We start from the raw sequence: 27,221 nt of genomic DNA on the forward strand, positions 1-27,221 counted from the left end.
CGCAGGTCTGCGGTAACCCAGCGCGTTCGGGCTCGGATCTGCGCCACGCTTTCTCCGCTTCAATCTGCAGGCAGCTGGCAATCTGCCTGCAGTTTTCGGAAGCCATTTTCACTGGCCACAGTGGCCACCGACACGGACCCACCTTCGTGCAGACACGCAGCGGGGACTGGGAGCCTCTCCCCGGGATGAACCGCGCTCTCTGCCCCCTCCCCCGTCCGCTGGCTCCGCCGCTGCCCGCAGATCACAAGTTTGGCGTTAATTTTTGCACCGACTCAGTCGCCTCCCCCGAGCTGTGACCACCATTTTTTATCACAGGAAATGACATGGAAAAACGGAAGAAAGCAAGTGCGCAAAAATTAAAGTTCACCGAATGCCTGCGGAGGCTGGAGGCCGGGAGAGGAGGCGGGCAGGCGGCTTTGGGTGCAGCTCAGTCCGCCTGTCAGCGCTCATCCCCGGCCAGCTGCAGGCTGCAGACCCGCCGAGGATCCCGGGCTCACCGGGTCACCCCCCCACCACACACACACACACACACACACACACACACACACACACACACACACACACACACACACACACACACAATTCCCTTTCTTAAGCGAAGGACAAACACATTTTTTTAAATGCAACTTCACCGCCTCCGTCACTGGGACATTTCTGTCTCGTGGAAGGATCGATACAGCTGATCAGCTGTGAGACACACTGATGACAAAACTGATCAGCTTACAGAAACAAGGCCGACTCATGGTTCATCATCTCCATCGGCCCTCCCCATAAGTGACACTTGGTACGTTCCAGCTGGGATGAAAGATGCTGAGGTTTCCTTCATTTATTTACAGACATTAGAAAAATGTCCATCTCCACCACTGGCCTCCACCCCCTCCTCAGTCACTCCAACCCTCTGCACGTCCTCCTTCACCACATCCATGAGCCTCCTCCGAGGCCCTCCTCTTCTCCATCTTCATCATCCTTTGTCTAATAAATCCAGTCTCCCCCTGCACATGCTGACCTCCACCGTCTGCAAACCATTCATGGCTGACACTGGTCTCCACCCTGCCTGCACTCCCTTCTTCACCTGCCTGTGGATGGTTGACCTCCACCTTCCAGCTGTCCTTTCTTATGCTTTCTCTGGATCCACAGAGACACAGAGCAGCTCCTCCTGAGCTTCTCTAAGCGTCTGATGGATGGAGGCTTGTTGGTGTTTTGATGCCCCGGTCAGGCGGGTTGGCTCCTCAGGTCTTCAACACCTCCAGCGGCATTAACCCCCCACCTCCGACAGGGGGCGCCACGTCTCATCTTTTAGTGCAGTTACACATTCGGGCGAACATTTGCCGGTTTGTTCAGCCTGATATGGAAAAAGTTCGATCGTGTTTTCAGCAGTTTGTTCCGCCGCGTCCACGAGGCTCGGGGTAAATGTCTGCGGAGCTCAGTGAAAAAAAAGCAAATCCATAGCAGAGGATGGTTTCGATCCATCGACCTCTGGGTTATGGGCCCAGCACGCTTCCGCTGCGCCACTCTGCTGCTCGTGGGAGAGGCCTCGCGGGTCTGTATATAAAGATCACACACCACGACGCTCGTATCTGATTGGTGCTTCTCTTCTTTGGCGGGTTTCAGATGCGGGAGTTTAGTTTTTAGGGTTTGGCCAGTTCGCCACACGCTTCAGTCCGGGAAGCACACGGGCACGGAGCCGCGGGACGACTAACCACAGGAAGTCATCGTCGTCGTTTAAAAGTGGACTCGGGATTCAGTCAGAGCTGAACTCTCGTGTTTTTACAGTGTGTGTGACGAGCACCTTCCTTTGTGTCCGATCTCCAGCGAGAATACCCGAGCAGGCTCCCGATTAGAAACGAGAAAAAGCAAAACATTTTTATCTTTTCTCACATCCACAGCGTCTGTGTTTGAGTCTCAGACAGCAGCTCCACATCGGCTAATTTACTTTGACATTTTTCACAGAGACAGGAGAAATAAAGGCTGTACGCCTTCTCTTCATTTCATCTCACCACTCCGCAAATATCTGGAAGAAAACATACGAAAATCTAATATACATAATTCAAAAGCTACGAAACGAATCAAATTAAAAGGCAAAAACGATTTAAAAAAAGGAAAAATATTCTCATTTGTAATACAGGGGCCGGCGGTTTTATTGTTAGGGACTATACAAACATTTGTTCTTAATGAATGTGGCTTCTTTCTTAAAACCAAAATAAACAGGCAGGCACCACACGGTCTGCTTTTCACAATTTATTAACAAAATGATAAAATAAATAAATACAAATTGATCAAATGCTCCTAATATCAACTCCTCCCCATGTTCCCTACAGTATTTCCTAAACACTGCATACAAAGAATTCATCACAGAAGAGGCTCAATACAGAGGTAAGAATCCCACCAGACCAGTCACAATGTCAGGCCAACAGAAGACACATCTGGAACAGAAGTCAAAAAAATAAACACATTCCTTTCCAAAATCATTATGAAAAAATACAAACAATTATACAAATATTCAGATTGTGTAATTACCAATTTACACATTATTCAGCACACCAGGTGAACTTTTTCTTTATTCATATCGCTACAATGCATCTCACCAAATGGAAGATAAAAAAAGACTTTTGTTTTTTCTTTTTTTGAACTTTTCTTTTTTGCACTCAAACACACCCCGATGGAATCAGCTGTGGATGAGGTAAGAAGCTGCAGGTGTACGTTTGGGTCCAGACAGATGGGCGGGCGGGCACGAGAGATTAATGACGTCATGTACCGACAGAATACTAGAAGGCCACAATCATGACTTGATCGTTTTAAAACTGATACAACTTAAAAGTCGGAGCAAACTACCTCGCAGGAACGACCCCCCAGCACAGTCTTTTGTTTTTTTAGAATGCATGAGCGGTTAATGTGACCACGAGCACGATGCCAACGCAGGAAAACGACATCCGTATGATATGCAGAGACGAAATGTATGCTCTCAGTGTTCTTTGGATAAGTTCACCCGGACGGCTCGGCGAAATCGAAACTGAGAAGCAATTTAGAGAGCCTTCCTCCCCGAACCTTCGCAGCTCTGCTGGGATCCCAACAGTCGGCACGCCGCATCAGCCAAATCAAGACTACAACGAAGAACCTAAACCCATGGATGTATCCAGAGAGCTGATGCAGGGCAGACACTCAGGCCTAACGCATGCCTCCTTTCCCCCACAGAGCTCCTGCTCTGTAGCCCGGCATCACCTAAACCTCAGCCAAGCCATGAATCAAACAGTCATTGAACAAAGCAGAACCAATCACAGCAGCGATTTCTCTCTGTTAACCCACGAGCCGGACAAAGCTAGGGCTACTTTTTCGATGATCTTCCTCCTGCGTTCCACTGACACGGTGCTGATGAGGTCAAAGTTGGGTAACTTCCCAGAAAGAAACTAGCGGCGGGCACAATCCGTCGACTGCGTTCATGTTTGAACCAAGCGCTGGTCGAACTTGGGGTGACGTTACTCCAAATCCACAGGCTACTTCTACCAATCACCGGTAAGCGTTCTGCGGTAGGACCGCCCCACAAACGGCAGCGTGTCAGTGGAGAACAGGTGTCCAGTTCTTCTTCATACATCCATGGAAAAACCTTCTGATTCTGAAGAAACCCTTTGAACGCAGATGGTCGCTGCAACGTTTAACACCTAAACGGCGCGCTCTGGCATCCGTGTCTGCCAGAACGCCCAAAGAAAAGAAAGTGACTCGAGTTTCACATGAAAACGTAAAAATAAAAGCAGATGCATATCAAAAAAAACGTTTCGACACGTCTATTATCAAAGTTTGCATAAAAAGTCATGCACTCCGCTGCCGCCGCTGCACTGACAGATGCTCTTAATCGGGTCAAAGTTTGATCATGCCAGACGCCTCATGTGACCTGATTTAGCAAACTCGGGCGTTATCTGAAGCCAAAGAAGAACCAGAACAGTGCAGAAGCAACGATGGACCTTTCGAAATAAAACGAACGCGAGTCCAGCCAGGAAATCCGGGGAACCGGGATTCACACCTGCGCTCTGCGTTGCTGACCGATCCCGGTCCGATAATACTGGTCAAATCAAAAAGTGCATCACAACACAGCTCCGAGCAGGTCATCATCATCATCGCCGGGAAAACCCCGACTGCTTCTCACCAGACGACCTCTGACCTTCGCGTCTGCACAGGTGTTTTTTTTTCTCCGAATGGAAAAGTTAATCACAGAAAAAAACGAAAACAAAACACATTTAAGGCAACTCCTCTATTAAACATCAACAAAACACTATGCGGTCGATTTCAAACGGCATCATATATGAAATGTAGATTTAACTTGCATTGACTACTGGCAGCCTGAGGTGGAGGGACCGAGTTTGTGCTCCGGAGTTTGGGGGGAGCTCCTGGGACGGGGGACCGGAGGGTCATACGGAGGGGTTAGTAAGGTTCTACAAGTCACAGTGCAAGTCAAGAGACAAATATTATCTGCTGTTTGAAGAAAGGCACTCGAGGTACCTACTGTACAGAGGGAGAGGTCCAGTCTGACTGGAACACAAGTTCGGGCTCTTTGAAAGAAAACCTTGTTGAGACTCGATGACTACTCTGCTCTACCCATGAGTGAACACAGCCTCGCGTGGTGAAGAACGCCGACGAACAACGAAACACACAACGAATGATACTCAGAGGGACCCGGGGACACCTTAGTTGCCTTTTTTCTTTTCTTTTTTCTGGCTCTTCTTTCCCATCTGTGTTCGAATGGCCGAGCTCGTCAGACCGACGGCATAAAACGCGACACGGCGGCCGAACGCATGGAAACGTTTCTGTGGGATCTTCTGAATGAAGGCAGTCTGTATACGAGAACACCGGGTGTCAGATATGCCGACTTGGTCGTAGTGATATGAAGTTAACGGTCACCCGCAGTCGCCCTGCAGCGTGTTCACCTCTGCGGTCAGCGCCACGTGCACGTCGCTAAACGCCTTCTATCAGCACTCCAGAGACCGTACAGGTGTTAGCAGGAAAGTCCAACTACTGATGTTTCATCAGTAAGCAACACAGGCTGAAACACGCGGCCACCTTCACGTGTTCCTCGTCCTCCTCTGCTGCTGGGCCTACCCCACACCTACAGGGTATCACAGCCACTCACACAGTAGAGCTCTAGTCCCAGCGAACGTGCACGATCACAGAAAACAAACGGCGTCGGCACTCAGGGGTGAAGACGCCGCCGGGCGACTGAAACCTGGGCAACGATGCTCCAAAACAGCTCGAAGAAAGAAAGCGACAGAAATTCCAGCACAACCAGAGGCGCCGTCGTTGCCTCGCTCCCAACAGTGATCGGCTCAGCAGACCCACCTGAACCGACAGCCACAAATGACAGCGTCGTGCTTCGGCCACACCGAAAGAAAAGAGACGCACGTGTCTGACCGCGAGGGGACGAAGGCGCTTCTCGGGCCACTCCTCCCAAAAACAGGAACTACGCACGTCAGACAGAGGTTTGTGTGTCCTCCGAGAAAAATATTGGCAATGTGGGGGATAAGTCACATCACAACAAAGAGATGCATACTCTGTTTAATTCCATATTAACATACAAAAAGCTCTTCAGCACTTCTTTGTAATGCAGCAAGCTTGTGCTTTAATCTCAGGATTATCGTCCTTTTAGATCCGTCGGAAGGAGCAGCTTCGTACGACAAACCGTTTGAAGGAAAAAAGTTCCTTTAATGTTATTGTTTAGTAAGCTCTCCTGTCTCAATCTGGGGACTTCCAATTTCTGAAATGGTAGCATCTAAATATCTTACAACGCCGGTGATTTGATCTTTCGATACAGTAAGTGGACTTGTCCCTGCTGAATTTGGGTATGTCGTTTTGGCAGTTCAGGATTCAACAGAAACGCACACGATGCAAAGACGACCGCTTCAAAAAGAGGACTCCTTTGTGTGTGGATAATGCCAGTCCAGCAGGTTCAGGAACAGAAAGCACTTATTCTGAAGAAGACTAGGAAGACCTGAATATCTTTTCCTATAAAAAAGAAACACAGCCCAGATATAGTTTGTGTGTGTTGACATTGCAGTATTGCAATTTCACATTTAGTGCTCACAGTTGACACACTTGACTCACGAATGAAAACTCAATCACTACACTTGACCGACACCACTGAAAACATCTGTTCGGCTACCGAGCCTGTTCGACCTCGTCCTTTGTACCTGTCGAACGCGCCGCTCGGCGTCTTTGCTGCCTGAGCTCAGGTGGGAGGAGATGGGGAGAGGATGGGCCGTTTGGTTACCGGGTGACTGCGAGTGGGAATAATGTAGGGATTATGGATCGCTCGGGAAGTCTTTCCAAAGGCGTCAGTGTGCTTCAAAAGAGCGACGATGCCGAGGCCTTTAAGGTTTCTGCAATAATGTTGTGTATTGTTCTCGGACCTGGGCAGGTGAGCCCGGGTTTACACCACCAGGTGCACGTGTGGTTTGATGAGCCGACATGCTGCCAATCAGTCTCATCTGGAAAGTCAGACCCGTCACCTTCAAGGCAGCCGCGTGCTTCAAAGCGCCAACCGCCGTCTTTAAAAAGACGATGTCTGAGGAGGTCTCTGGCTGATATCGAAGGTTATCAGTCTAAGGTATGATTTTCAGAGCTGTTAGCGGTAATCAGGACGGACTGAAAATCCCATTTTCAGCCTTTTATCTTTCGCTCCCTTCAACAGTTGTTTGTACCCAGCTGTCGGGTACCTGGGTTAAGGTAAGTTAGGCCGCTCAGCGTGAGCGGTGTTGGCTAACGCATCATTTTCTCTGCAAAGTTCACTGTAATTCACAGACCACTACGTTTGACTTCCGATCAAAAACACCCAGATGCGACGTGATCCAGATTTCTAGGACTGTTTGCATCTGCAGCGCCTGTGGTTGGCACCACTCTGTGTTTGAAGCAAACTGAAGCCTTTTCACAGTGAAGGGGTGAAGGGACGCACGGGTTTCTCTCCACCGAAGAGATCCGGAGGCCGGCCGGGCGAGGATCGGACGATCGGGAAGGTCGGGACGGATGGTTAAGGTTCATGGTCGTTCACATTAAGTTCGTTGGGACGAGGGCACGAACAGGTTCATTTATCACAACACTGCTTTAGACCAGTAACCCCTGACAGATGTTTGGCTCCACGTTCTCGGCGTTCTTCGTGCCCATGTGAACCGTCTCCCCACCTCGCAGGGAACAGGGGCCACTGTAACAGGCACACACTGGTGTGATGATGAGTTAAATCTCCCTTTGAGCATTCCCACCATGACGTCTATCACTAATTGGCATGATGACACTGGTGCGCACGCCTTCCTGTACCCCAGCTCAGTGGGTGGAACGGCCTACGTCTTCCCAGAGTCACGTGACTTGGGCTGTATATCTACCATTGACACAGTCTGACAATACAATGCAAACAAACAACATTTATACAGATTGGCAACTTCAGGGCACCACACGGTGCAAGCAAGAGTCTTTTTTTTTAATATATATGTTTGAATTCCCCGACTGAAGAGACGCCGCGTTACTTTTTATTGTCCAAACTGCTGACGAGAGCTGGCAAAGAATGCTGGGAGGGTTCTGAGGTTTTGCTGTTGTTGGTGTTGCTGCCATCGCTTCCGGTGATCTCCTCCTGTTTCTTCTCTGCCGGCGTCTCTGGGGGGTTGACGGCAGCTGTCTTGTTTTCAGAGCCGGTGGCGGCGTTGGCGCCGTGGCCTCCGCCGGGGCTCTGATCGGGACGGGCTAGCTCGGCTGTGCCGTTGGTGGTGGCAACGGCCGAAGAAGCGGGAACATTAGTTGCCGCGGCTACCTCAGTCTCAGGCTTGGCTACGATCTCCGCCTGGAGACCAGTCCCCGTGTTAGCCCCTCCCCCCGGCCCCGCCTTTCCGTCCGCCCCCACGCCGGTGCCGCTATCTGCCGTTAGGACTGTGCTGTCGGGCTGGCCCGAGGTGTCTCCGCCCGTCTGGTGGCTCCCCGCGGCTCCGTGCTCCTCGGGCTTGCTCCCTTCGGTGATGACGCTGGCCAAGGAGCTCCCCGCCTTCACCTTCTCCGCCGAGTTGACTTTGGGCGGAGCTTCAGAGCTGACCGCGGCCTCAGCCCTGTCCGGGACTCTCATGTCTTTGCCCTCCGTCTCTGCCAGAGCCTGGTTGAAGTTGAAGGCTTGGATGAGGCGAATCAGGTGTTTGACTTTGTCCAGGGAGAGCTGCATCTCCTTCTGGCGGGCCAGGATGGTGTTTTTGGTCTCCATGCATTTCTGAAAAAATGAAAACAGGTTTTAGTTTCATCTCCTCAAATAAAGAGAGCAGTGACAATTCACAGAAGCTGAAGTTGGCGGCAGGCATTTAACTGCAACAACAGTAAAAACCCTGTGACTGTGACGGCCGCGAGGACGAGCGTCTGTCCTGGAGCTGTGCTCGTTTACGGCACACAGTCCCGCTCGTCGCTGCTGATGCTGGAATTTAACGTGAAGCCGGAGAATAGCTCTAAAACAATACAGTTACAGCACGACGAGCTGTCCTGTCTTCTTTTCATCGCTTACCAGCCCGACTCCGCATCCCTGAGGCAGATCGCTCAGGACCTGACAGGTAATTATACAAACTTTCTCTCACAATGCAGCATCGCGGTGCTTTATCCAACATCCAAACACAAAAAACATGGCCATGACAGCAGCTGACAGTCTTCCCCCTGCTGAGCCAGCTCACAGCCAAAACTTTTGATAACTTTAGCGCTGCACAGATTATGAACGAGGGACTGGAGACTGGACCGAGGCATAAACGTGTGCGCTGAGCTCACTGTTATGGAGTTGCTGAGCTGCTTGACTCTCTGTTCCAGCTGCTCTCGCTCCAGTTTCAGCTCTGAGCTCCACTTCATCAGCTTCTGCTTCTCCTCTTCTTTAGCTGCAAGACAAAGACGGGAGAGTCGGTCAGAGCTCGCCGGTCCCGGCAGACGCGACACACGAGAAGAGCAAAAGCTGCCGTCACCTTCTTTGTAAGCGATGTAGGAATGAACGATAGCCAGGGTGCCGGGCCAGGGAATGGCTTCTTCTTTCTTCAGGATCTGGAGAGAGAAGCTGGGAGTTTTCACAGAGGCGGAAGCTCGGAAAAGAGTTCAGGGAGACAAATTTAGCCACCACCCTGCGGTGGGGCCGATACGGGGACGAGCAATGGGGTGGATGGATGTGAGATGCAGATCTTTACACAATGAATGAGACAGAAGCACAAAAGAACAATACTGCATCACGTTTCTGCTTACAAAGGATCGAACAGTCCTAAAGTTCAGGCCAGCGTGGCAGAAGGCCCGCCGGAAGCACATTGCACAGTCTGGACTGCAGTACCCCCTTCCCCCTGACTCAGGATCAGTCTGCTGCGGTTACCTGATCTTGGCATTTTGGACAGATCCACATGCCTTTAGGAATGGTTTTCAGGGGTGGATCCAGGCAGTCCAGGTGATAAACACGAGAACACGTGTCGCACATGAGCAACTGGCCACTGCGTCTGCACACAGTGCAGAAGTCCTCATGGATGTCTGCCTGTGAGGAAGAATTGGACCAATCAGTTTCCCCACCAACCATCAGCGCAGAGGCAAGGCGGGGGCGCCGTGATCTGGTTTAGTTTACAGTCTGGGCTTGTTCTAATGACATGGTGTGTTGTGTTAATCGACTGAGCCCACACAGGGGAGTTAGAATGTGCTCTGCAGTAGTTATCAATGACGCTACAGGACTCTGTTCACTTTGTAAGGCTGAGTCAAAGTAAAATCAAGTGATGAGTGCGGATGAGTGTCATGGAGACGACAAACTAATGGAGGAGTGCAAATGGTGACAGAGCTACTGGGCCAAAAGGACCGTGTGTGACGGGGCGTCCAACCCTCTGAGCTGTCCGTCTCCCCCATCGTTACTTACATCCCCAGAGCTGGGGCTGGGCAGGGGGAGGGGATGGACGGGGCTGGAGGGGGAGGTCGGGGTGAGGCTGACCAGGTCCGGGACGCTGCTGTATTTGGGTGGACGACCTGGGTGAAATGAGACAGACGACAAAGACGGAAAACAAAGAAAAAAAGAAAGATGGAGAGGGGGGAGAAAACAAAAACAAACAGTCTGTATGACATACCTTGGAAAGGGAGTCTTCGTTGGCTAGCATGAGTCAGGGTGAGAGAGGAAGAGGAGGAAGAGGAGGAGTCAGAAGCACAGACAGCAGGGTTAGTGCTCCGAGCGAGCTGACGCCAAGCTCTAGTACAAAGCTGCCCGTGGACTCGTGTCAGAAGTCAACACCCCGGGTGCCGACCTCGCGTTCCCACCTCGCCTTTTTGTCTTTCGACTTCCGGGCCTCTTCGGCACGAGCGGCTCAGCCTGTTGCCACTTAAAAGTCATAAAACGGCTTAATACGGGTATGAGATGCATGGACCCGACAGGCACGCCGTGGGTTGGGCGCTCAGTCGGGCCGACCTGCGAGCCCGTTACTGGCTTAACAAAGACCCGAAGTTAAAAGACAAACAGCAAGAGATGAATAAGAGAGCGGCTGCAGCGAAGTGGAAACCCGAGGCCAGCGTTTGGAGGGCGAAGGAACAGTCCGACATCAGTGCAGACACTGACGCAGACTTCCTCCGCCTCTTTCAGGGCGTGTTAAAATCTGACACCACGAGTTGCGCGTGAGGTTAGCGTCTAGCGTTACGACGTCTGCAGCTCGACTGTCGGAAAGTGTGATGTTATCGAATCAGAAACACCGTTAGTCGTGTTACCGGCGGCGTGGCTCCCAGCAAACAAACATCATGGGCGTTAACTGGGAGTCAGGGTGTTCCTACAATTCCCAGAATGCATTTCAGCTCTTCCCAGAGAAAACAGAGGGTCTAACCGGATTCATCCTCCTTCATCGGAGGCTCCACAGCTCTGATCACCAACCTCGGCATCGTTTCAGAGGGTACATGTCTGCGTTTAGTCTGCGAATGAAACCTGACATCATCGGCACTAAATGACGTGACACGCGGGCGCGTTTCAGCCCGTTTGAAGCTTCAGAGCCTCGAGGACGAGTGAGCATGAATCCGGCTTTAGACGGAAACCCGACTGAAGCGACAAAGACAGGAAGCAGAAGCAGGAGAAAAGTTTCACAGCACGTTATTAGCACCGAGCATCAGATCAGACACTGATCTACTGTTTCTACTCTTCTTCCACTCAATGAAGCACACACACACACACACACACACACACACACACACACACACACACACACACACACACACACACACACACACGCGCGCACACACACACACACACACACGCGCGCACACACACGCACACACACACACACGCGCGCACACACGCACACACACACACACACACACGCGCGCACACACGCGCACACACACACACACACGCACACACACACACACACGCACACACACACACACACACACACACACACACACACACACACACACACACACTCCTCTCTGCAGCTCTGCCACGACTCTCAGCTATCGTCTCTACTGTAGCTCTGCTTGATTCTATTGTCATGCATCGTTCAGTCTCTACTGGTTTCTACTGTCATTTCCATCATCTTTGGTCTGTTTTTCATACAGACCTCTCTTCCTGGTCCCCTGGTGCAGAGGGCTGTTCAGGTAACTCACTGCACTCTTTTTCCTCTGAAACAAAAGAGAAAAACGTCGTTAAGTCGCTCAGCAGGCAAAATATTGGTGAAAACTACTTTAATCAATCCAAACTCGTAAACATGTCATCGCACTTTGCTTGACTCTAAATTCACAAACGTAAACGGGAGTCTGGGACGTACCTCGGGTTCAAACACGGCGCCGCTGTACACCGGGTTGGCCGTCGTTCTCCTCTTACGCTCCTGTCTTTTGCTCTGAATTTCTGCAAATAAAAACACATCAGCGTTTCCTGCAGATGTTTGCTCACGCAGCAGCTTCACGACACCAAGACTGAAAGCATCGCTCACCTTCCAGGTGGTCGTGTGTTACCAGGCCCAAGGACACCATGAAGGCCAGTTTCTAAAGGAGACACAGCAGGTGAATCATCACGCTGGCAGGTTTGGTACAACAACAAAGTTGTGCGGTAGCAAAACGTGCTCCAAGCATCAACGTAAACATCTGCAGGAGAACGTCCTGACACATAAATCCATCTTTTTAAAATGATACATTTTCAAATGAGATGCAGAATGAAAGTATTTTATATCGATGCAGTAAAGCAGCTCCTCTCATGCCTCTTTTCTCGCTCTCAAACCCCACCCAGGCACGCAATGAAGCCCCACCCACAGATGGCCCCGCCCCTCCCTGGGCCTGGTTCTGCCAGAGGTTTCTTCCTGTTAAAAGGGAGTTTTTCCTTCCCACTGTCGCCAAAGAGCTGCTCATAGGGTCATATGATTGTTGGGTTTCTCTGGGTTATTTTAGGGTCTAATAATATAAAACACCTTGAGGCGCCTGCTGCATAAATAAAAGTTTGGTAAACAGCTTTTTCTGGGGTTTTGGATCATTGGGAACATCGTGCGCCTTTATCTCCTTTCATAACATCAGCCTGTGTGAGTACGTTTGAACTACAATATACTAACAATATGTTTTAATAACAATAACATTTACTTAAAGATATTAATATCTAGAATTTGCAGGTGAAACGTGTGACGACAGAGAAACGGTTCAGTGATTTGTGCTAGAAAATACACGACTTGTGTGTCCCTCTGTGGGTCATACCTCTGGGTTCTCCTCTTTCTTGGGGGGCCTGGGAGGAGGAGACACAGGAGCGGTTGAGGAGGAGGACGGGAGGCTGACGACGGCGTGCTGCTCTGTTCCTCCCGGTTTAACAGTCTGCTGAGAGAAGACGAGACGAAGACGGCAAGCTTAAGTCACAGAAGAGAACATTCCTTTATATTTTCATTATTTCTATTTTCTGTTTTTCATTGAAGAAAGAAGCAGAGGCCTCCACACGGCCTCCTTCAATAACACGGACCAATGTGACACAGCGCCATCGTTCAAAGACCCGAGGGTCGAACAGGCGTCCAAACTCCAGTAAGAACCCATCAGCTGCAAACACGGGACCTTCAGAGGGTGTGACAGTAAGACACGAGCAGACGACGCCCCGCACGCAGCTCTGCAGCGCTGACTAATCATCAATTCTAACATACTAACGATACCCAAACAAGCTGTGAGCGTCCAGCTGCCCGATGCTCCAGCCGGAGAGCAGGTACGTTTCCTCTGATCACCGCTGTCGGGAAAGCAGCGCAGAGATTTAACCGTCACAGCAGCAGAATTTAAACGTGCGGGCCGGATCCACGAGTAAAAGCAGATCATTAGTGAGGTTCTCCTCGTCTATACAGACACCAGCTTTATAAACCACTTCAGTACTTTTAGAGGCAAAAACAGACCCTGCTGAAGTCTGAGAGGCCTGTTCGTTTCAGTGCTGTAGTTACCTGAATCACCACAGGGGGGTGCTATACTGGCACATAACCCTAACCTGTAAATGAACTAAAACTGATATCCAACCTTTCAGCGCTGGACACAGCCCTTTACAGCGTGTCGGAGGAGCAGCGGCACACGAGCGCCACCTTTAAATCTTTAAGGTCATCGCCTTATTGTTTAAACATCAGAACTACAAAACTATCCAAAGGTTTCTGAAAGTAAAATCTAAGACCACGATTAAAATATTTCAGATCCTGCTGTGCTAAACAGTGCAGTACTAACGCAGGACCTTACCTTGGGCTCAGTGGTCAGGCTGCTGATCTGGATCGGCTGGACCGGAGTCTGAGTGGGGACGGGGGTGGGCAGGGGCACCTGGGCGGGGCTGGCGAGGCGGGTGGGTGCAGCGGAGACTGGCGTGGTGATGACGATGCCCGTCAGCGGGGCGGCACCGGTCTTGCTGCAGGGCTGGCCGTTGACGATGCGGACCTGGTGGATGGGCGCCGACGACGACAGCGAGGACGAGAGCTTAGTGGCCAACATGACGGGCCGCTGCAGCAACTGGGGGGCCGCCATCATGGGTGGGGGAGGGGCCGGTGCAATAGGGACATTGGTGGGCGTGGTCAGCTTTGGCCGGACCTGATAACGACACACAGCCAATCACAAATCGGCACAGAAATGACCTGATACTGCCAGGTAACGCCACTGTGGAGCTCTACCTCAGCCTGACTGAGCCTACCTTTACTGCTACTGCTGAAGCAGAGGAATGTTACAAACATTAGCTCATTTATTTTTATGTATTAAATCAAAAAAGACAGATACACCACATCATACAGCAGTGCCAGCTCTGCTACCACACAAGCCCCGCCTCCAAAGTCCCAGTCTTTAACCACACCTACAGCTCACTCTCAGGGAATAAGGTGAGATGAGCCCTTCAGAGTGAGACAGGGGGCGGGGCTTCAGAGGTACAGGCACTGCAAAGCTTTAATGTTTTATAAAGCATTTTGTCATTAAACTCTAACAGTATAAGATACACTGTACACATGTAACGATGTGCTGGCAGGACAGAAAGGACACGAATCGTTTAGACTTATTAAAAATGCAAAAACACATTAGATAAAAAAATCACCAATAAGGTCAAACGTGATTGGTGGAGGGAAAAAAAACAAAACGTAATATTGTTAACAATATTTAATAGTTTTATAAGCCCAACCCTTCAAACTTCATACAGAAGTACTCGAGTATTTGTTCTGAGCTAACAGACAAACGCTGCTCGTGGTAGGACGACTTCTGAGGCCTAACTCTGATGTTTGAGCCCGAGCTCCCGGTGGCGTTACTCAGCACAAACACCGCCCACGTTCCTCCAGTGGAAGGGTTAAAACACACCGACAGCCAGAAACACAAAAATACCAAGAAGCTGCAGGAAACAAGCTCTGACCAAAGAAAGGTAAAAGACACTGGTACACAGGCAGGAAACCTCCAAAAACACCTGCTCACAGGTCAGTCGGAAATTAAAAGAAGCACAACGAGAGGAGAAGTGATGAGTAAGAGGCAGCACACAGAAAACAATGTTTTAGTGCCACGGAGCAAGGCATGAGCGTTTGCTTCGGCGCGCTCCCGCCCTCTGCTGGAGAGTGAGCACGCCACGTCGGGTGGGCCACACACACTGATCTGAGGGGGTTAGGGTTCAGAGGCGGGTCTCACAGTGACGCACCTGTGGCTGAAAGGCGGGTCGAGGCGTCAGTCTAGGAGGCGGGACAAACTGAGGAACTTTGATTGGCTGGGCGGCGGCCTGCACCTGAGACAAAACCACAGCAGATTGTGGATCTGTGCTGCTGACATCTGACCGACACGTCTGCTGCGCTCGGTTCGGGACGCGTCGCCAAGCGTTGACAGCAGAGCGTGGGAGTAAGTAACTCTGAGAACACGCGGGCTTTAAAGCAGGTAGATCACACACCTGTGGGCTCTGCCGAGGGAGCAGGATGGAGAACTGGCACAGAGCAGCTGCTTTTGCACCGCAGGAACGAGGAACCCTCCAGGGACCAAAATCGGTCCGGTGCTGTTCGCCAGTGAAACGCTCATAAACTTCGGGGTTGGTACAAACCCAGATCTACTTTTTAGAGCTCATGGAGTCATGCCCCATCCCAGCACCGTACTGTAAACATACATTTACTCTTATTGGCTAAATGTTTCTCAAAAACTATAACAAAGTATCAATGTTCCTCTGGATGTAGCGACGTCGCTACATCCAGAGGAACATTGATACTTTGTAACATCCAGGTGTTTGTGTCAGCGAGCGGTCTCCAGTCTTTTCCTTGAAAAGATTCCTGGGAGGAAAAGTTCAGAGTCCTTCAGATGGAACACTGAACCGTGTGCAGAACACTGTGACCTCTGTCAGTTCCCGCATCCAAAGCAGAGGCCAACACTTGAAGCAAACCGGACCCTGCCCTGCTCTGAAACCTGAAACACGAGCCTCACCTCCAAGTTTGAACTCTGTTCATGTCAGCGCTGTTCGACAGCTGCGCTCGTTTCTGTCTTCTGTGCAGTATTTTAATCACGGTGGTTAGCAGACCTCAGGTGGTCGTGCTGTTACATCCTGTCCACGCTGCTAAAACTAGTGTATGTTTAAAGGTAAGGCAAAGCTGCAGAAGTGTTTCAGAGAACGACGGCTGCAGAACAATTTAAAAACGACCTGCTGTGTTACGATTCGTCATTTCGATCGCTGCGTTTCTGACTTTTAAGCTTTTTTCCCTTTGCTCTGCTCTTCTTCACCTGACATGTTTTTAAAGATGGCCCTCGCTGTGATCAGTTTACCCCATCAGCATCGAGGCCCGCCCAGGAAGTACCTACCCACGCCCAGAGGTGGTACTTTGTTGTGTCTGGAGGCCCAGGAACGGGCACAGAGATGTTCCCGCGGTGGAAAACCACCTGGAAAACCCTCAGTCGTGTCGTGACGTGTTCTTTTTGCAATCATGCGCCTCTGTGAGGGGAACTGACCCCCAGAGGGAGATGCTAGAAGCTGCCGCCACAGCCCGCTCGAGCGCTTTCAGAGAAACAGAGTCGTGTGAGAGCGCACGCAGGCGGGTCAGCGGGCGGCGGTCTGAAGCGTCTCCTGAGCTCGAACAGATCGCACCGACAGCACACTTACCACCATGGCGTTCTTGGACACCAGCCGCATGGGCTCCGAGCTCTGATTGGTCAGCTTGCCGGCCACCTGGAGGTTGATGGGGGCGTTCTGCGAGTCGGGTTTGGTGATAGCTGTGGTTACCATAGCGACGGTGGGCGGGCGCTGCGGCAGGACGGTGCCGGGGGCAGCTTTCAGCACCAGCGTCTTTGTGGTGAGGACCGGCGTCACTGTCAGCGTCTGTGGAGGGAGAAGTTAACCCACGACACATTTAAAGACAGTCGGATTTTAAGTCATCCTGTAAACGGCGCCGCGGCTTTCATACCTGCTGCAGCGCTCCAGCTATCTGCTGGCTCTGCAGTGGGTTGGCCGGCTTGATGTCTCCTCCTCCTGGAGGAGTTTGGACCTGCAGCTGCAGCTTGGCCTCCGGCTCCTGCTTCACCAGCAGCTCCTTCCTCAGCTGCTCCACCACCTTTTTCTGCAGGCGAGAGCACAGGACATTATTCCCGCAGCAGGCGCCACTTCTCCATTCAAAAAAGCTTTATTGAAACAAAGTATGGAACAAACGATATAATGAAGGGTGTGGAGGCAGAGGGTCGACTCTCAGAGGAAAAAAGCTTTTTAAACTTTACTTTGGGGCGGACTCATATAAAAAGTGTGTTTTTTAACTGGTGATTGTTCATTCATCATTTAATTTAGAAAAGTTACTGTGAAAATAAGTACAAATAAGTACAAATAAGTACAAATAAGTACGAATAAGTACCCAAGCATCTCTGCATGACTGAGGAGGAGGGGGAGGGGCAAAAGAGAAATAAGTGAAAGAAGCAAAAAGAATGAAAAGCAGAAGAAGAAAGGGGTGGAGCTCAGGAGGTCACGCACACACTGGCGACTGAATTCTCAGTCGGAGGATAAAGCCCATCTGTTGCTTAGCAACAGTCGACTCAGAAGCAGGAACTTAATGGAGTGAAACACAATGAGGACGCCGCGAGAGAGAAAGCAGAGAAACACAGAGGAGGAGGAAAGTGGCGGCGCTGCTTTCAGAGAACTGTTTGACCTTCTGCCAATAACGTGCAGCACTTCAACTGCTGCCGCCGCCGCACAGGGACGTTTAATCTCACAGGACTTCTGCTTTCACAGGTCCGATTCTAAAAACACACACTTCCTGTTTAACTCAGTCTTTCTCGGCCTGCGACTCGGGAGGTTCAGGCGTGATGACGTCAGCGCGTGATGGTGAGGCGCACGCTCTAAAAAAAGGTCAAGGGTCATGCACTTTTTCCCAGCACATCTGAATGAAAGAAAAAGTGCAATAAAAAAAATCTCGCTCCTTTTCCCCAGAATCAAAGAGGCCATGAGAGCAGCTGCACGGCTGCCAGTTTAATTACAAGAAGAAGAAGCAGGAGCAGGAAGTCACCTACATTTCTTCTTTTGAACTTCCTTCAGACTGTTACTCTGAGCCCACCCCTCACGCTCCGGCTCATATTCCCACTGAGGCAGTTTATCATCAGGTGGGAGCCGAGCTCAGCGCGAGACTAATCTGCCGACTCTCTGAAACCGACTTTAGTCATCTGTGGTTACGCAAGATGCCCGCCTGCACAAATACGCGCACGGCTTTCTGTTTCCCCACAATAATCTGAGCTAATCCCGACTCCGACATCATCTCAGCACACTTCAGTCTGCACAAACTCTTATCCAACAACGTCTTCTTTAATTCTGCACGATGTCGAAGCAGCGAGCACAAAATGTTTCACACGCAGAACAAACACAGCGAGAAACACGCAGGGAGCAGATAAAAATAGGAGGCACAATGAAAGTGTTCAAAAATAACAGAAGACAAAGAGACTACAGACGTGACGTAACACGCTCATCTGATCCATATATCACAGGGACTATTATGAACGCCAGACACCAAACAAAGCCATAGAGAAAGACCCCAAACACACAGAGTCAAACAGCCACGAGGAAGAAACGAACGACCACCGAAGCTCATGAAAGAGAGCGACCCAGTCACACAGTGACAATGATGCAAAACAAGTCAAAGACACAAACGTGCACCGCTGTCTCTGCCACTGCTGGCTGTTCTGTGTCGTTCATTAATAATGTTTGATATCAGAATGATGTAAGCTCATGAGGTGAGACTGTACCACTGCGCTGAGCTTTGGCCTCGGAGCGTGTCACTCCTACCGCTGTGAAGCTGAAGCGCTCCGAGCTCACGTTTCTTTGTTTGAAACGACAGCTCGGTGAACTCAGCCTCTAATATCACAGAAGGTCACGCTTTAAACGAGCCCACGGACACGAGCTCGTTAGCACAAAGCTGAATACCTGCTTCTCGCTGAGCGCTGTGATCTTTGCTTGAAGTTCGTGGAGCTGCTTCTTCAGATCTGCGTTCTAACAAAAAACAAATGCCATGAAAAAAACGTCTGAAAAGTTTGAAGCTTCAGAGGTGCTGATAAGAAATAAGAGCTTGGACCTTACCTGAGGGTCCTGCTTCATCTGAGCAACCAGTTTCTGCAGAAAGAAGAGAGAAAACACAGATCACGCTGACACCTGCTGGTCATCACAGGGAACTGCACCCGAAACAGAGCAGCGCTCGCTCTGACGGACGCGCGTCCTTTGATAAGGATCATATATAAACTAAATAAACAAATGAAAACAGAAAAAGAGACCACACCTGACCCTGATTTCTTTTTTCCTGTTTTACCATCACACTATGAACATTTTCAGCTTGTTCATCACTTTGTTTAGTACAGCACACATCCACGTTTTCAGGGTGAAAACCAGATTTAGGCTCCATTAAAACACAGCCCACTGCAGGCCTCACAGTCTGCAGACTGAATGTGGCTTCACCCCTTACTCCCCTACTAGAGTTGCACTTTATTTTACTGGGATTATAATGCACTTATATGTACCTCCACACGTCAGCTACACTAGGAGGTAACAGGTCAGGTTTTCCCAGGAAACAAAGAAATAATTAGACTGTAGATGAATTTAAGCGATGCGTAACTTCAGGTAGTTATTACAGTAATATTAGTATATTATTAGTATTGTGTTATTTCTTGTTTATCTTGTGGAAAAAACAATATTTCTAGCACCTACACTGTAAGCGTGCTGCAGTTTTCAGAGTGGTTTACTCCGCCCAAAAAGTGCGACTGTGCTCCGACGTTACGGTGTCACATTTATGGTGGTAAAGAAAGGACTGACTGAACATCAACATAATGAATATTAAATAACAATGAATCCACTTCATAATCTGCTTACATGAACTAACGATGTACCGTGGAAACATTGTTTTTCCTGTGAAACTACTTAAACTCACAGTAGAATTATTCCTCAGGCTGCTGTAAAAACCCCACCTGTTGCCTCCTGATTCGATCCGCATGTATTTGTAGTAAAGGGAGCAGGCTGTGTTATGCAGCTTTACTCAGTGTCCTGCCTCAGTGCGTTCATGCAGACGCTGAACTTTGAAAAAGAAGAGCGAGCGGCCAAGACAGGAAACAGCTGAGCCCACAGCGTACCTGATGGATCTGGATCTCCACCTTCAGGGCCTCCTGTAACGTCTGTAATTCCATCATGGATCCAGTCAGTCTGCCAGCCGATCGATCAGCCTGCGCGCACACACACAGAAAGGTGAGACGCTGGTGTTTCAGGGCTACACTTACCACACCTGTGTGTGTGAGCTCTCACCTGAACACTGTCTCCAGTAGGAAAACCATCCAACTGAAGCATTAAAGTGGTGCTGCAGAGGAAACGAGGCACAGACACACGGATGACTACAGGGCAGGTGACCTCACCTGAAGCTGTTCATTACACACAAACAGGCTCCGAGCTTCATCGCGCCCAAACATCAAACACTTCATTCACATCAGCATTAATGAGCCTCACACTCCAGCATAACAGCACTCACCACCTGGCTGTGGGACCGGACTCCACCCCTCTGTGCTGCCCTGCAACACACAGCAAACGCACACGTTACAGGCCCAGTGTGTTCAGGAGACTTTAAATGAAAGACGTCTTTATTCTAACAGGGATCAGTCCTGAGCCAGCACAACTCAGCAGGCGTGCAGCGGCACACACCTTCAAAATAAAACACACGTTTGTGGACTCGATTTGTACGTCCTCACCTTTCTACCATCTGCTGATGTTTTCTGAAGCTTTCAGTTTGTTTGCTGTTCACGTTTTAAGAGGATTCTTTTTATTATTTGACAGTTTGGGTTTGTTTTTCTTTGCTCCATAAAACTTTCACATGTGAGCCAAACCTGATCAGGTCACACTGCCCACAGTGATTCAGAGGTCATGTGACACACCAAAGAGGAGCATTAAGAACGAGCCCTGTGCAGTACTCGCTCGTGTTTCTCTGCTGGAGAGGAAACAAAAGAATAAACCGACACATTTTTCTCAAAAACACAAAGAAAATCATTCAGAGAAGATCATCATCATAATAATGTGTTGCATCACCAGCCTGTTAGCTCATCCCTGCCCCTGCAGCGCCCCCTGCTGTGTGGATGCCAACATTTACATGTCTTTGCATCAGTGAGACAAAAAACATTCTTTAAACTAAAAACACCAGAAACAGGAACTAACATAAGGGTCAGGGCCCTTCAAAGTGTCGCCAGAAATACACCCAGGGTCCTGAGATGATCTATTATTTATGACGAATCCACGGAAGAAGTTAAGGAAAAACATCCGCATCATGTCTCTGAATGCTGTTTGGGGTTAACGTGAGCAGCACATCAGGAAAAAGTACTCAGGAGTGTGACAACGTTCGAGTCTGACTACTTCACAAGGAGTACAAAGAAATGGAAATACTCGAGTACTTCACACCCCAGCCCGTAACCTGCAGACAAATGAAGTACCGAAGTACTCATAAAAACTGTAAAAGCTACAAAATAAAGTGCATAAAACACAAAGACTGCTTCATTTTTACATTTTTGAAGTTTCATTAGAATAAAAAGAAAAGAAAGAAGTGCACAAGTACTTTCACTGTAAGTACACACAAGTATTATAGGCTCCAGCTTGCACCTCAAAGTACTTTGAGTGATTGTTGGGTATTTTGTAAGCTTAATTAGTATTACATAATCCTCTGAAGTAGGGCTGTTCGATATAACGATGTGTGTCGGACGACGATATAAAAACATCTGTTGTTTCATTTTACGCTGTTGTTTGTTTCGTGGTGTCGCAAAATAAACTGTTTACGGTAATATTTGTTCATGTTTGGATGTCATTGTAGTGGCTGTATTCTTAAAGTTCTCTCTTTCTCTTATATTTAATATCACCACACTACGGACGCACAGGCGCCTGTTGATGGTAACACCATCGTGTGTCCGCTTGTTTATGTTCCACATAAACCTTTCAGAATAAAGCTCAAGATCCTGTTGAGACTGAGACTAAACTGAATCACGTGAAAGAGCAGAGTGTTTACAGATGAGAAGCAAAAAAAGACGCCAGGTGCTAAAAAATAAAGCTTAGACTCAGACGTTAGAACAGGCTTCTCCCCGCAGCACGCCGTGTGATAAATACTCACAAAGGAAACGGCGCCGTTACAACTTAAGTCTAAAAATGTGTCGTTTCATGCATCGGTTAAAACTCGACTCCAGCTACACGACGCACAGCTGGAAACACTTCACGCAGGTCGAGCTGCCCGAGATTCACAGACTTTACAGAAAATGTTACATTTTTGATTTATATCGTTACCGGGACGACAGATGTCTTATATCGGCACAGCCCTAATCTGAAACATAGTATCAAGTAGTGAAAAATAAGTAGTAAAGTACCTCAAAACTGCAGTGATGCTGTAGTAGTACTACTATGTGAGAAAAACTATTCAAGTACTTCCTGTTTTCAAATCCTCAGATTTATGGTTGAAAGACTGAAAGCTGAAACTAGTGCAGTAAAAAGTACTTTTAAAAGAATAAACAAAGTATTTTAGCTTCGTGTACTGAGTTTCAGGCTGTGGCGTGAAGTACTTTTCCTTAGTAGTACTTTGATTTCCTGTGTTGTACTTTAAAAACTGTAATTACACAAAAACTATGCAGTGAAACAAAAAGTACTTTGACTTTCCTTCAAGTTTAACCAACTCCATTAATACTACGAAGTACTGCATTAGTACATACTACACGTAAACTCATTCAGAGGGAAAAAGTACCATAACTATAGTACTTAACTATTTTGAAGTACATATTATTATTAACCTAGAAAAAAATACTACGTCATTACTGTAAAGCACAGACAGACGTGTACATAAACATATAAACTAAATACATGTAGTACTGCTGAATCGAGCGTACTGTAAGTGGCTCGCAGTACTCCGGTTTGTTGTTTTTAAAAGTACACGATTTAACCACTAGACCTGTTTTCCAAGTACTTCAATACTACACAAGATGCAGTAGTGCCGTCTTACTAATTTAGTAGAAAGTACTTCGTGTCCAAAACTCAACACCTGAGTCATGAAGTACTGTGATTTTCTGTGCTGTACTTTAAAGTATTACTCTGATTTGTGTCTAAAACATTCAGGTGCATGTACTTCCTACTGGAGTAAAGTATCTCTATACAGTATTAGTATTCGAGGAATCTACTTTTCAAGTACTTGAAAACTAAAAACAGGGGAAAGTACTGCATTATACAACCGTCACTGAAAAGCTTTAGTAGTACTAAGAGAATAAAACTGAAGTACTTCCAGTTTCTGAGCAGCTCAAACACGTATTTAAGTTCAGTAGTACTCTGTTAAAAGTACTTTAAACACAGCCTGAAACCTGAGACAAAGGGACTCAAAGTACTTTTGTACTGTGTATTTTGTAAGTACCTGCAGTAACAAAACTCTTGTAGAATACAAGAACAGAGTAACAAAAAATACTAATACTCAGGTACATCTGCTTTATGAGTACATACAACTATTAAAACTGCAGTATTCAGTAGTAAAAAGTTTCCCTTTGAAATGCAGTCTAGAGCAGTACATGTACAGTACCTCAAACCTTAGTTAGAAGTAGTAGTACTGTAGTACTAATTAGTAAAAAAGACTTACTTCCATCTTATAGTTTAAGTACAAGTACACAAGAGGACAAATAAACACCAAAGTACTCCATGGTCCAGGTCATTCAAAAATGTACTTATACATTGTAGTACTGCATTACAAAGTACTTTAAACTGCAGTCTATAACATGGGACAAGTACTTTGGTTTACTCATGAATCCACCACTTAGTACACGCTTAAGGTACCAGAAATGTAAATAGTACTGCAGTTCCATTTTACAAATACCTTAAACTTGATAAAAACTGTAACAAATGTATTTTAGTACTACAAACTACAGCCTGATCCCACGATAAGTACTCCCAGTTACTCTTTTCTATTCAAAAAGTTTGGTTTGTACAGTACATTTACTCTTTAAATCTTGTGGAGTACAAATTTGAAGTACTAGAAAATGTAATCATTAACCTTTATTATCCAAGTACCCAGAAATAGTACTTATACTTACTGGTAAAAACAACTTTATACTGCAGCCTGAAACAAAGTACTCTGACTGTTTTTAAAAACCTTCATTACTGCAGTACTTCCCTCTGAAATTTACTTCAGAATGTAAATAAGGATTTTTGTGTACTTCAACTATCAAAATACTTAAAAACTGTACTTAGTAGTACTTTATTACTAGTTCATAAAAGCTACTTTGTACTATAGTCTGAAATGTGAAACAAAGTATTCTGATTTACTGTAGTACATTGTTAAAAAGCTTCATTAGTACACATTTGAATATTTCTACTATCTACATACTTTAAAACTGCACTTAGATATAGCAGTACACATGAAAAAGTACTTTAAAGAGCACCGTGTACCACAGGACGAGGGTCTGTGTTGTACACGTTTCATTACTGCAGTGTGTCCCTCTGAAGTGTAGTACAACAGTTTTCCAAGTCCAAAACTATACTACTGTATTACTAATTATTAAAAAAGTACTTTGAATTAGATCCTACTGAAGTACTTTGTTTAAAAAAAGCTTCATTACTGCAGTACTTCCGTCTGAACTTTACTAGAGTGAAAATAAAAATGTGTGTATACTTTCACTTTCAAAGTACTTTAAACTGCACTTTGTAGTGCTGCATAACTAATGAATAAAGTAGTACTTTACCAGTCTGGAATATGAAACAAAGTACTCTGATTTACTGTAGTACATTGTTAAAAAGGCTTCGTTAGTACACACGGCGTGAAAACAGAAACACTTGAATACTTCTATTAACCGAGTACTTTAAACAGCCCTTACTTACAGCAGTAGTGCATTACTTATTAATAAAAAAGTAACTGTTACATCCTGAAACAAAGTACTGTGACTTACTGTTTGGTGTTTTTAGTTAGTACACGTCTAAATTTACTGCAGGACAGATTTAAAGCAACAGAAAGCAAAAATACTCGAGTACTTCTATCCCACCCCGAGGTACAGTAGTACAGCATAAGCGATGAGTAAAAGTACTTTGTGCTCCAGCCTGCAGCGCGAGCTGGGGGCCCTGAGTACTGGGACCTGTAGTGTTGGGGTGGGGGGTCCCGGTCCACCTGAGAAGCGTCCATACGTGCAGCACCTGAGCGGAGGTGCTCGGCGGCTGTTAGCGGGCTGTGGAGGCCGCCGGTTAATTGGAGTAATTGCTCCCCGGGTGGGACGCCAAGTTGTCGGGATAAACTTCCCCGAGCAGCCCCGCGTGCCTCCGCAGAGGGCCCAAAAAGGGAAGAAATGAAGCTAAAATGGAGGGTTTCAAGATGAAAGCCGCCAAGTGCTTCTTCTTCTTCTGCTGCGGGAGTTCAAACACTGAAAAGTGGGTTTTTGTTTCGGGCAGACAAATTAATGTTTTATAACCGTGTTATTAAGCCTCTGCGGCCCTGTGGACGCTCGGTCCCCCCTCGGAGAGCCCCCCGGCCGCCTGTTTGGGAGAACCGTCGCGGTTTACGGGCTGTTTTTCGGTGTTTCGGTGTGAAAAAAACCGTCCGACATTGCTCCGTCTGAGGCTGAGAACAAGTGGATAACGTTAGCCGTAGCCGCTAATGCTAACCATCCTGTTAGCCGCGCGGAGCTAACGCAGCCAGCAGCCACGCTGATAACAACTTCCATCAAAGATTAAAAAAAAAACACGGCGGCCGAGGGGCGGCAGGGGCCGGGGGCACGGCTCGAATCGGGCTCCAACAGTCCCGAAAGACGCCATCTTTTTACAAGAGTCAAGAAAAAAAGCCCTGACAGCGAGCAGGCGTCGGTGGGTCCAAGTTACATCGGCCCCTTGTCCTCCAGAATATCAACTCCTAGAATAAGAAACAGAGCAGCTAAACACACAGAAACACACGGGAACACAGCGGACACACACCGGCCGACAGCCCCGCACACCTGCCCGCAAACAGCCGCAGACAATCGACCACGGGCGGCCGCAGGAGACGCGTAAAGTTTGACAGCAGGGAAAATTAAAGTTATGAAATTAAAAAGCCCAATGTGCACTTACTCAGCAGCAGTCCTCCTCTGGATTAATTAAATATATATGTGTGTAAGAAGCCGATCCGCGGTGAAACAGAGGCGCACACACAGCCCGGCCGCCTCCTCCCCGCGGGGCTGGACCCAGCTGTCGTGTTTCGGGGTGACTTTTAGTGGAAATTGTGTAAAAAGAGAGAAACTGAAGCTACAAAACAAGAAGAACTCTTCTTCAATCTCATTCAGCTCAGCCTCAGCACATCACAGATCCCTGCGCCGCGGAGCTGGACGAAGGGGCACAAAAACTCCTCGCGGCTCCGGCGGGAGCTCGCTTATCCGCCGGGGAGCGGTCGATGTCGGTCCTTATGGCCGTTAAAGTTCGTTAAATCGGGCCGATGAGCGAGCCGAGGCGCGGGGGGGATGTGTTCGGGAAGCGGACTACTTTTTGTGTCGGTGCGGCGAATTTATTTCACTTTGCCTAAGGAACGGCGGTGCTGCGACTCCCATTGCCTAGGGAAAAAACCCGGATGTAAACTCAGTGAAACTCTATGGAGAGAAAGTCACACACACACACACACACACACCGTGAAACTCGGCGGCGGAGCGGAGCACTTTGTTGTGTTGTTGTGTTACCGACCAGCTCCGCGCAGCACGCCGCCCTTCAGCCTCCACGTTCGGCTGCTCGCTGCTGGACCCGCCGGACTGTTGCACTTTGTGGAGGAAAAGGAGGAGGAGGCCCCTTTTCTCCTGCTTCCAGAGAAACGAATAAATAACTCCGTGGAGGAATGTGACCACAGAATAAACTCACAGAAGCCAAACGGGAAACAAATCTGAGGTGCTTCTTCATTTTATGATGTCGTCATGCACAGTTATTGTTCAGGCTTTCATATTTTCCTGCCCTTGGCCTCAGCTGTTAAAGCCCCTTTTTGTAATTACCCCGCAAATTGTAATTAAAACTTTCAGCAGCAGGGGGCAGAGTTTCATCAGTGCCTGGGTAATGTCTAAGTAAAATGTTACAGGGGCTCTATGTAACCTTAGAAAGCACCCGTAGCTGTTATAGGTCTGTTATAGGTCTTAGCCTGGTAGCAATAAGTTGTTATTACACACAGGAAACTTCCAGCACGGTCTCACACTAGCTCCTGAAACAAACACAGCTTATAATCTGTTCGTTCGTGTTCCTCGCTTTTTCTTTCTTTCTCCTTCACGTGTTTGTAGTCTGTGTGAATCTGCAGTTTCCACACAGAGATTAACAACAGCTACATCATCTGTCCGGGTTCATGAGGGACACTGACGGTAGGTGACTGCGA

General features: G+C 48.1%; 1 protein-coding gene and 1 non-coding gene across 6 annotated transcripts; both read right to left on the bottom strand.

Annotated features, from left to right (window-relative positions):
• Positions 1-1,446: 1,446 nt before the first annotated feature.
• On the bottom strand, positions 1,447-1,518 carry trnam-cau (transfer RNA methionine (anticodon CAU)). Its single transcript has one exon. It is a non-coding gene; the product is annotated as a tRNA-Met (tRNA).
• A 705-nt stretch (positions 1,519-2,223) lies between these two features.
• On the bottom strand, positions 2,224-26,165 carry phf21ab (PHD finger protein 21Ab). Of its 5 annotated transcripts, XM_085415107.1 has the most exons (20): positions 25,949-26,165; positions 24,940-25,754; positions 20,388-20,427; positions 20,168-20,219; positions 19,999-20,088; positions 18,959-18,991; positions 18,806-18,871; positions 16,812-16,964; positions 16,511-16,726; positions 15,077-15,160; positions 13,660-14,001; positions 12,661-12,777; positions 11,913-11,964; positions 11,748-11,827; positions 11,541-11,601; positions 9,869-9,975; positions 9,344-9,499; positions 8,952-9,027; positions 8,764-8,867; positions 2,224-8,224 (listed from the first exon to the last, which is right to left on the bottom strand). In XM_085415107.1, exons 4-20 carry the CDS (start codon positions 20,207-20,209, stop codon positions 7,496-7,498), a joined length of 2,508 nt encoding a protein of 835 aa, XP_085271233.1. In that variant the 5' UTR covers positions 20,210-20,219; positions 20,388-20,427; positions 24,940-25,754; positions 25,949-26,165; the 3' UTR covers positions 2,224-7,495. The 5 variants fall into 5 exon arrangements, with proteins under 5 accessions (XP_085271233.1, XP_085271235.1, XP_085271232.1 ...); XM_085415109.1 differs by lacking the exon at positions 24,940-25,754 and having other exon boundaries at positions 12,661-12,774; XM_085415106.1 differs by lacking the exon at positions 24,940-25,754.
• Positions 26,166-27,221: the final 1,056 nt, after the last annotated feature.

This window comes from Rhamphochromis longiceps, linkage group LG7 (assembly GCF_057381845.1).
Source record: "Rhamphochromis longiceps isolate RC_006_pf linkage group LG7, R_longiceps_female_GT1.1, whole genome shotgun sequence".
Classification (NCBI taxonomy): Eukaryota; Metazoa; Chordata; class Actinopteri; order Cichliformes; family Cichlidae; genus Rhamphochromis; species Rhamphochromis longiceps.